At 56.5% G+C, this 10,600-nt stretch overlaps 1 protein-coding gene across 4 annotated transcripts in view; it reads right to left on the reverse strand.

Annotated features, from left to right (window-relative positions):
- BCL11B (BCL11 transcription factor B) overlaps nt 1-10,126 on the reverse strand; it is a 92,133-nt gene extending 82,007 nt beyond the window's left edge. For 2 of the 4 annotated variants that reach the window (XM_059686140.1, XM_059686135.1), the window contains exon 1: nt 8,930-10,126. In XM_059686140.1, coding sequence (XP_059542123.1) covers nt 8,930-8,987 — 58 coding nt within the window. In that variant the 5' untranslated portion in view covers nt 8,988-10,126. The remainder of the gene's footprint in view (nt 1-8,929) is intronic. The other 2 variants (XM_059686123.1, XM_059686130.1) reach the window with 2 other exon arrangements.
- Nucleotides 10,127-10,600: the final 474 nt, after the last annotated feature.

Genomic DNA, 10,600 nt, shown 5'->3' on the forward strand with positions numbered 1-10,600 from the left:
CTGCGTGCCCCTCACCCTGCAGTGATTCAAACCCAACCCTCTGTCTTCCGTGGCTAAGCCACAATCCGGGAGGAACATACACAGAATTACTGTCTCAGGAATGGGGGTGGGGGGGTGGGGGGGATACAGGGATGGATGTGGGGGGAGGGGTGCAAGGATCTTAAAATCGTGTGCCACCCACGTCACCGCCGCCACCCTGACGGGGACCCGTGTTTACAAGGCCTGTGCAGCACCCACCCAGCCGGCTCGGCACCCGACGGGAGCCTCCACACTGGCGTCCTGAGACCCGCGCCCATTTCCGAATGAGTATCTGCAGAGGGGTCGCTTCTGTCCCTCCCGGGAACCTTCAGGGAGGGGCCCGGACTCCAGGCGACCACGCGGAAACGCAACCGGCACGCGCACTCCGCGGAGCACAACACATTCTGAGCTGCCATCAATTTTTAATTTATTGGATCCAAGAGAAAATAACAACCGCGGCGAGGCGGGGAGAGGGGGGGGCGGGGGGGTGGGAGAGGGGAGGAATCCGTTCTTGGTGAAGAACATGATCTGTGACTGGATGACGCTTTAAGGCGCAGCAAGAGGCTCAGAGGCTCGATGAAGTTCCCCCAACACAGGGAGTGATGAGCGCGGGGCAGAGGGCCGGACAGCAGCGGGGAGACTGGCCTGGCCAGTCACACGTTAGGAGGACGGTCCTTCCGGGGCCACGAAGGGTTAGGACAGATCCGAGGGTCGCAATCCAGGTCCCAGTGCATTTCCCCACCGAATTCCTGCAGCCAGCAGGGCTCGGGGCTGTTGCTGGACCCTGGGAGGGCACAGCGGCCGGGCCCAAGCAGGGCAGGTCATTCTGATGGACTCTCTCTGCTGACCACCCGCCCTCTTGCAAAGACGTCTGAGGCCTCGCCTGTTCCAGGTGTGGCAGGGCTAGTGGCCCAGGCCCTGAGCCTCCCTGAGACCCCAAAGGGGTCCCCTCCCTACCTACCGCCCTCAAATTAGGAGGGACCAGGCCAGTGCCCACTGGGACCCCCACCCCCACCCCTATGAGGCCCTGTCTGCTCCACACCCACCGCACCTCAGACGGGAATTTTCAAAATTCTGACATCTGGGCAGAAGACGGAGAGGAGGCTGCCAGGACACGGCCTTATCTGCCATGTGGCTTTCCCTTCCCAGGAAAATGACCAGGGGTCTGGCTGAGGGGGGCGGGGAAGGCCTGGGCCCGGTCTGCATTCCGGAAGTCGGAAGTCCTCATCCAGGAGGTTTGGGGGGCGGAAAGAACCTCAGCCACACAGCCAGGGGGCAGGTCCAGATGGGCCAGTGCGAGGAGGTGAGGAGGAGCCCGTATGCACACATGGCCCTACACACCCCCGCCTGGTGCCAGGACGCTTCAGCGTATCCAAAACAGCTCCCGGGAATACCCTCACTTGCTCTACAGACTTAGTCCGACCTTCCCCCCGCCACCACCACCACCACATACAGCTCTCCCTCGAACCCCCAGATGCGTGAGGCGGGTCTCACACATCCAAAGGCAGAAAGAGGACCACAGGAAAAAGGAAAATAGCGTCCAGGTATTCTCCCAGATCCTGCCCACGACTGCAAGGTTTCTGGGAAAAAGAGCCAAGCCCATGACACCAAAGAATGGAGTGACCTACGTTTTCATAAATAAAAGTCAGCGTAATTTTTAAAAAAAAGAAAGTTGTACCCCAATGTACAGAAATCCTCCTAAACACGCTCAGAAGATCCTGTAAAACTGCAGTTGCCCTGCCTCTTCAGAGCCACAGCAGGGCTCGCCAGGATGCGATAGAAAAGCATCGTTTGCAGCCAAATGCCGAGGTTTGCTGCACTGAATGCTCCGCTCTCCCAAAGGTGCTGAGCAGGAGAAAGAGGGGCCCCCCCGCCCAGGACAGGGGCTGCAGGCCGCCGGCAGCCGGAGGGCCTTCCGAGGGAGACGCCAAGATCGCAGGCACAGGCTGCTCTCCACACCTCATGCCCAAGGTCGACACTTACAAGCCACCCCATCTCTTTCCTGAGCAGCACCTCCATTTCTGAAGCCCACGTGAGTCACAATAACATCGGCATTCGACTTTCTGCCGTGGGTTTTGTGGTTTTTTCCCCCCTGTGTTGTTTTAGTGGAGAACTCATTAGAACATGAACAAATGTATTTGTATTTCAGCAGTTCAGTGGAAGGGGGTCATAAAAAAGTTATGTAAAAAGGAGAATTTTTTTTTTTTAAACTTTTAAGTCACTTAATTTTGTGTGGTCTGGGCTTTCATGAGAGTAAAATAGCGCAGCCTCCCTAATCCAGCACCCAAGCAGATTATCGGCTGCTTCAGAAAAAGAAAAAGAAATAAAAAAAGGCATGAATATCTTGAATTTCACCAACTACACAAAAGACTTGCATATGTCAAAATGCCGGACGAAAAGTCCCCGTGAAGGTAGCGCCATTAATCAAACCTCCGATCTGGTGTCACTTTCGCCAGTAAAAAAACGATGCTGTCCCCCCCACCCCCACCCCCACCCCCACCGCCGGCTCCTGCGAGAAGTGTGCCCCCCGGCTTTCATGTGCCTCCAGATAGCCTGGTCTCGGCACTTCCCATCCTCGCCTTGGGAAAACCACTGCTCAGGGAAGGCAGTCCACGCGCGGCTCGGGGAGGGGAGGGGAGAACGAATGGGCGGGGGGGGGGGGGGCAGATCTCCATGGCGCTTGGCTCCCTGGGAAGAAGAGGTTGGTGGGAGTGGGGAGCACGGGGTGGGGGCAGACACAGGACACACGGAAAGAACGCTCCGGAGTGACAAAGCCATTCCGGAGCTGGATGACACAGACGTGCATCGCCGGCATTCTCCTGTGCCCTCACCCCATTAAAAAAACATGTCCGCGTCCCTCCAGCTCACACCCCCTCCAGAGGAGCCTGCTCGGTGGCATCAAAAACTTGACCGTGTGGCGCAGGGCAGAGTCCCCAAAGCGTATTTCTTCTCCCTTGTCCTCCCAAATGTGGCACCGCATTCAACCGAGCAGCCCAGTCCTTGGAGAGTTTCAGCTAAAGGCAGGGCCCAACCGGGCAGCCGGGGAGCCTTCCTGGAGCCGCAGGAGATGCAGGAGCCAGTCCCCAAAAGTCAAGAACCTCATCTTCGCCCTCCCCCATAGACACATATTTTTTTTTCAAGCTTTGTCATATCTGTGGTCTGTACTGAGTTACAGCTTGTGAAACGCCCCCAAGTTCCAAGGCACAGGATTGGGGATTTCTACAGAGAATGTTGTTAACGGTTTCTGCAGGCCAGAGGCCACTGCCCAGCCCCAGGCGGCCAGGTGATGGGGCCGCCTCATCTCCGCGTTGTCAGATAAGCCCGCTGCTGCGCCACGCTTACCACCGGCCCGACGCAAACATTAAACGAAGTAGAGAAATCATCAGATAAATTGCCGGCCCTCTGCGCGGAAGAGGGAAGGCTCCTCCGGCTGATGACAGCGCTCGGCTTTTGTCTGACCTAATTTATTTCTCTTTCAGGTTAGCATAAAGCACACTTTCCTGTCGCAGGGCAACCTCTTCTGCCCAGATACTGAACTCAGGCACAAGACTCGGGGTGAACGGTGCTGCCTCCAGATTTCTTCAACTTGAAGAAGAAGCCATCACAGATGCAGAAATGCTGTGATCAAAAGCACACGCACACACATGCACACACACACACACACACACACACGCACGCACACACACATTCCCCAGCACCAGACCGCACATGAAGGGAGACACGGTCCCTTTAAAAGCCATCCATTGCGAGCCCCGTTTGCGGTGAAAGGGGTTCGCAACGTGGGGTCCAGCAGGCATACCCTCCTTCCGAACAAAGTTTCACGCGTTATTTGAGCTGGCATTTTATTTCTTTGGGGAATGATGCCCTGTCCCTTAGGACAGTGGGAACAGAACCTAATGAATGGAACCGAGAGTCCAAGTGTTATCAAACCTGAGCTAAAAGGACTTCCACTCATCAAGCCGTTTTAGGTACCCGACTCCCCAAAGCAGTGGTTCTCAGCTGCCCCCCGCCTCTGTGACCTGCAGCCTAGGAAGGGACAGCATGATGCACACTCCTCCCAGAGCCCCCACCCCCCCACCCCACTCCAGGTCAGGCATGCCTCGGAGCCGAGGGGGATTCTCAGAAAAGTCCAGACCACAGACTAGTCTGGGGGAAACGCACCATTCCAAACTAACCCTTTTAATTGTTTGTTTTTAAAAAAAAAGAAGAGAAAGAAAATAAAATTGCCCCCACCTGCCAAGGGAGGGCTTGTAAATCAATGCTGATCGCTTGGAAATAGATTTCTCAAACTTATACTCTCATTCTGCCCGGCCCGAATCTCTGCAGGAAAATCAATATTACAACTTCACACTTAAGACATTTTTGCAGCCACGTAAAGGGCCTGAGCCGCCCAAGGAAGCCCATTCCTCGCCATTGCAGCCAAGGCGCCCAGACATGACACGGGCGCCGAGCGCCCCCTAGCTGCCTAGTGGCGCCACGCGCGTCTCGGCGCCTCAGGCTTGCCATCCATCCACCAGAAGCCAATGCATCTGAAAGTTTATTTTGGAAAGTCTTTTATCACAACAAGCACCAGAGATTGCAAAGCGATGGAGAAGGGAGATGAAAAGAGAAGGGGGACGGCTAGTGCAAGCCGCGTTCTAAGCGAAAAGGCCGTGCCAAGAGCCCGGTTCTGATAAGACGCTGGAAACCGGTGCACTCCACAGTCGGAAACGGATATCTCTGTAAAGGGGCCGTTTGGCCTGCTCCATCTCACGGAGACATTATGCTAATTATTGTCAGAGGCACCCGCAGCTGGCCGTTGCTTCCGCCAGGAGGACCCATTTGGTCCCGCACAGTGGTCAGCAGAGCCTCGCATCCACCCCTCGGCCCTCAGCCTCCCTCCCTGTTCCTGAGGCCGGGTTCACCAGAGCGAACTGCATTCACTCCAGCCGTTGAGAAATGACTCGTTTTCTGTTATAAAATATTTTGAAGGCCAGACAAAAATCACCAAGGCCAGAGCCTAGGCAGATAGCAACTTCTTCCCCTCAAAAAAGAAAAAGAAATAGGCATCTGTACATAATATCCGGGGGGGGGGGGGGAGAAAACCTTTAAAAATATTAGGGGTTGTTAAAATATGCTCACGGCTGTTTTCGCTCAGGTGTGAATTACAAATGATTAAAATCAGCCCGGCATCACACCTTTGACGAACACATCTTATTCTCCCGTGGAATCAGAGCAGCTGACTTATATCACACTTCTAATGATATGGGGTTTCCTTCTGTGCAGAAGGGAGAGAGAGATTTCACTCCCCCTACCAGCTACCCCCCGCTCCCCGCAAAAAAAGAAGGGCCTATAGCTTATGATATTGATCAGAGGCCCAATTTTGAAAGATCGGCGGACAACTGGAGATGTCCGACCATACCCTGGGGGGTTACGATCCCGGTAAGCACCGCCACCTTCCAAACCGACAGCTACAGCAAAGCCTAATGCAAAGGCACCCGTGGAACTCACACAGCCGAACTTCGGAGTCAAATCTTGGGTCTCTAGTTGTTTCACAAAACCGTGAATTCTCGTGGAAAATGGCTCATCTCCCACAGAAACCTGTTGGTGGGCTGTCGAGATCTCCCCTTTCCTGGGGTGATGTGATGCACCGCAGGCATCTCAGTTTCTTGGGAAACCTCAGCTCCTCACGGACGGGTGCTCGTGCCCTGCCTCTCACCCTGGGTGGCACCACAGGCTCCAGGCCCTTCCCTCGGCCTGCTCACCCCGGCCGCTCTTCCCGGAACCCTCTTCACTATCGTCACTGCGTTGTTTTGCGTTTGTTTTTAGATTCATCGCTGTGTCTTGTCCTCCGGTTTGAAAAGCCATCTCCATCTGGGTCAAACATTTTGAAACAAACCAGAAGCCCAGGTTTTCATCCCCCAGCTGTCTCCCACACTCCTCGTACCACCCTCCGCTTCTCAGGGGTCCTGTCTGCAAATGTAACCAGCTCATCATGGAGCCCTTCGACTCCCCCCGACACCCCAAGGTTACCCAGGCTCTTTCTGTGCTCTGGGTGTTTCCCAGACCATCAGTTCTTCCTAGGCTGCATCATCCCTGAAGAACCCCAGGTTGCTGCTCCCCAGGCCGGCCGGCTGCCACCCAACGGAAGCTGGACCACGCTGTGGGTTCCTTTCACATTTAAAATCTGAAATGTGAACTCCAGGTGGGGGCTGTGACAGCACCCGTTTTGCTGGCCAGGGCTCCAGCGCACCTCCCGGCCATGCTCCCAGCATCGTGGAGGGACACATGCACAGACCCGTGCAGCCTAAACTGCACCCAGTTCTGGCCTTTCCCCAGCCCGGACTCCCACCTCCCGGTGACACAGGGCAGACAGAAGAGCCAGCTGCCTGCGGATAATAAATAGCCTTGTCTGCAAACTGGTTGGGCCACTCTCCCCGCTGAAACCCCTGCACATGCTTTGGACTCCCTGTGCCCTGAGAGGCAGGCGGGATACCCTTTGCCCTCTGGCCTCCTTGTCCCCACCTCCCTCCTCCTCTGCCTCCCTTTTCCCTCCCTGCCAGGGCTCCCGCGCTGGCTTTCCCCAGCACCGCTCTGAGCAAGGCTAAGAGAGACTCAGAACAAATGAGACATGGAAGGATGTCGCACCGGGCACCCCCAGGCCCCCTCACCCAGCTGCCTCCAGTCCTCCTGGTCCCGGCTTTCTCCCAGAAACCCAGGAATGCCAGAAAGGGAGCCAGCAAAAGCCAAGCAAACCTACCTGCTTCTTCCCCCTGACACACAACTGCAAACACGCCCGGCTGCTTTTTTGAAGCTGCTAGCTTAGCAATGCACCCCCATGACTCCCCCTTTCCCAGACCCCCCACCCCAACTTTCCCCTCCCCAAAAACAACTCTTGCCATTATACAGAAGCTGTGTGGGGCAAATTGCCTCCTGGAGAGATTAGGCATCTGCAAGTACAGACATTCTAACAACCACTCCACTATCTGTCTAAAGGTGGGGGGGTCAGGGTGAGAAGCAATTGATTATCGGTAAAGGGCACAATGTCAACTGGCAAAAAGGAGGATCTGGGTCAAGCCAGGCTCAAATCTGGTTGCAAAACGTTTTGTTTTAAATGCAACCGGGAAGTCCTCTTTCAGGTTAGAATGGTGCAAAATAAAAGAGACGTCCTCGTCCTTCCCTCCAAAGGCACCCCTCTCCCAAGGTGAACCCCACATTGATACCTATTACCTTCCTCCCCCCCCCCAAAAAAAAATAAGAATAAATCCACAAATTCTTACTAAGGTATCTGCTGTAACAAAGGAGCGATGGCAGCAGCAACTGCTCCGAGCAGATGGCTTCTATGCTGGGAATTCAGGGGAGGGGAGAACCCCTTTATATATATATATATTTATTTATTTATTTAAATTTTTTAAAATATAACATAAATATTCGGCTCTCCGCTGCCCTGCAGCCAGTCCGCCGCGGCCGAGGCGGCGACTGGGAGCGCGGTGTCTCCAGCTCCACGCGGGCAGCCCGGCCCCAGCCCGAGGAGCCAGGCGCCCGGAGGATTTCAGGAACACAATCTGACCGCGGTCTCGATGGCACCCAGAGGATGTTTTATTTCTATTGCAACATAATTTTAAATATATGTATACATATATCAACGGCGACCCAGGCACCGCGAGAGAAAGGACCGCAGGGGAACGTTCCCGCGCCGCGGAGCAGCGGCCGGCCGGGCCGGGAGCGCTGCAGCCGACCTTCCCGGTGCAACTGCGCGGGCACCGGGGGCGAGCTCCGCGGCAAAGCCGGCACCTGGCCCGCCCGCGCCCGCCCGCCTTCTCCTTCTCCCAATGAGCCCGAATGGGCGCTGGAAGCTGCCGCCGCGCTGCCCCGCTGCCTGACTCTGTCCGCCCCGCCATTGGCTTGAAATCCACAGGATTTCAGCCCATGGCTTTCCCCTGCGACCTGCCTTGTTTATTTAGATAGAGAAGATGAAAGATGCTGGATAGAAGGATGGGTAAGAGATTGATAGGTCTCCTTTTCTTCTTTTTTTTCTTTCTCTTTCTCTCTCTCTCTCTCTCTTTTTTTTACTAGTAATTTACAAGCACATCCCTCGCTTCCCACTCCTAGCTGACAATCTTTGCCCCCCACCACCACCACCACCACCCCGTGGCGGGGATTTTTCATCAACCCCCCCCCCAATCGCCCCCACCCCCACCTTTTTTTGGAGTGGGGGAAAGAAGAGGAGATCATCCCAGGAGACTGCGGAGGTGGGGAGATAGGGGTGGGGGTGCAGGAGCCGGCAAACAGCCGCGCAGCTGGATTCTTTTGCAAATAGCGAGAGGAGGGGTGAGAACGGCGGCTTCGGAATCCGAAGACCGGCGTGGCCGGAGCCCTGCCGGGCTGGGTGCAGCGACCCGGCCTCAGAGCCGGCGGCCGCCGATCGACCCGCGTCGCCCCCAGTCCAGAGCGCACCCCGCTCTCCTCCGCCCGCGCCGTCAGCGCGGACCCACGCGCTCGCCAACTTTTCCCCACTTCCCAGCTCCCCCTCCCCCTCCTCTCCCCTAGCCCCCTCCCCCTCCTTTCCAAACCCCGCCACCAGCGCCGCCGCCGCCACACACGCCGCTCGGAGGGGCGAGCGTCCAGCCCGGCTCCGCGCGCACACACACACCTCCTCCAGCCTGCGCGCCCCCTCCCCGGCCCAGCACCCGCTACGCAGGCCCCAGAGCCCGGGGCGCGTCTGACTGCGCAGCGCCCCGACTCCCCAGGCTGCCAAGAAACTTTCCTATGGACCCCCGCCCCCCACCACGCTCCGGGCCGACGCCGCTGCCTCTGCGAGCTCGCGGGCCGCCTGGGCGCCCGGCCCGGCTGCACCCGGCTCGGCGTCCCCAGCCCCGGGCGCCCGGAGCCCCATCCTCCGGCCCCTCGCGCGCACGCCGCAGACACTTACGGGTGATGAGCTCCCTCTGGGACAAGTGCTGCGGGTTGCCCTGTTTGCGGCGGGACATTGCCCCGGCATCTATTCTGGCATCGCCCGGAGAGCTGCTCTGATGAGGGGAGCCGGGGCGGGGGTCTGAGCTGCCGCCGCCGCCGCCGCCGCCGCCGCTGCCGCCGCCGCCACCGCCGCCGCCGCCGCCGCGCCTCCTCCTCTGCCCGGGTTGGTGTTTTGGTTTTTGCCCCCTTCCTCTCTTGCCCTCTCTTCCTCCCCTTCCTCTTTATTTTGCTCTTTCTTCTATGCTGTTTTTTGTTTTGTTTGCAAAAAGGAAAAGAGAAGAAAAACCTCGATAGGAGAAAGAGGCAAAAAAAAAAAAATCTGCTCTTGCTTGCCGGGGACTGGCTGGTTTCCTTAAAAATATATTCTTTAGAAGAAAAAAAAAATCCTTTGCACTTCTTCAGACTGCTTGGCCTCCTGGACTTCCAGATGTCTTCTTGGACTTAAACCGGATTTTGCACCGGCTCCTGACACTTTTCTTTCAGGGTCTGGTAGGTGGAAAGCGCACTTCTACCAGGAGAGGGGGGAAGAAGAAAAAAATGCAAACAAATAAAAAAAAAAAGAAAAAAGAAAAAGAAAAAGAAAAAGGAAAGAAAACTTGGGGACTTGTCGCGTACCCCCTCACCCCGCCCCCTCAAAAAACCCAAAGCAATGGAAAACTGCCCGGGTTCGGTTGTTTCTGGATTTTCTGCGGGCTGCCTGGTTTTTTTCTCGGAGACTGACCCTTCCGAGGTTCAGGGGGGACTCCGGGAGCGGCTCCTTCCCAGTTCACCTGGCAGGCTGGCGCCGGCCGAGAGGCTGCTGGGTCCCCGCGAGCGCTCCCCCGCGCTCCCCTGGCGCCGCGGGCCCGGGGGGAGCTGGGCTGCGGGGCGGCTCGCCCAGTGCGCCTGGGTCGGTGCGGGCGCGGACTGGGAGCTATAGATGGCAACGTGAAGATGGCGGAGTCCGGGTTCTCTGGGAGCTCTCGGTCTCTCTCTGGCTGGGGCTGCCTCTGTACAATGGGATAAAATTCAAGTTCAAGTGCGGACGTGACGTTTAATCTGCACTAGAGAGACAAAAAGACCCAGAGAGTCGGAGCACTGGGGGCGACTAGCGGTGGCTTTTTAACATTGTACCCTGTAAGAGAACAAGAAAGCACACCATTCTCTCTCTCTCTCTCTCTCTCTCTCTCTCTCTCTCTCTCTCTCTCTCTCTCTCGCACACCCACAGTCCAGGCCGGCCACACGTGCAAACAGCTTGTTTGGTCAGGACCCTCCTCCCCTTGCACTGGGAGCGCAAAGTGGGGAGTGGGGGGGACGATGGGCAGGATATTTTTAAATAAAATTTTAAAATCCTCTTGTCCCTCCTCCCCTCCAGGGAGCAGGACCCCCTGAGAAGGGGGGAGGAGTGCAGTGTGTGTGGAAGTTGAATCAAGGCCAGTCCCCACGCACGCACCCACACCCACCAAAAGTTCTTGGAGAGTTGGGGTGGGCCCCCCGACTGGGGGTGATGGTCAATTGCTTCGTCTCCCTGGAAAAGAGCTTGGTTGTTTTTACTTTTTATTTTATTGGGGGATTGGGGTCAAACTTCAAAAAAAAAGTGTCTCCATATAAGTCCTGATATTTTGTCCAGCGAAGTGGACAAAATAAG

This window comes from Myotis daubentonii, chromosome 1, assembly GCF_963259705.1.
Source record: "Myotis daubentonii chromosome 1, mMyoDau2.1, whole genome shotgun sequence".
In the NCBI taxonomy this organism is placed as follows: Eukaryota; Metazoa; Chordata; class Mammalia; order Chiroptera; family Vespertilionidae; genus Myotis; species Myotis daubentonii.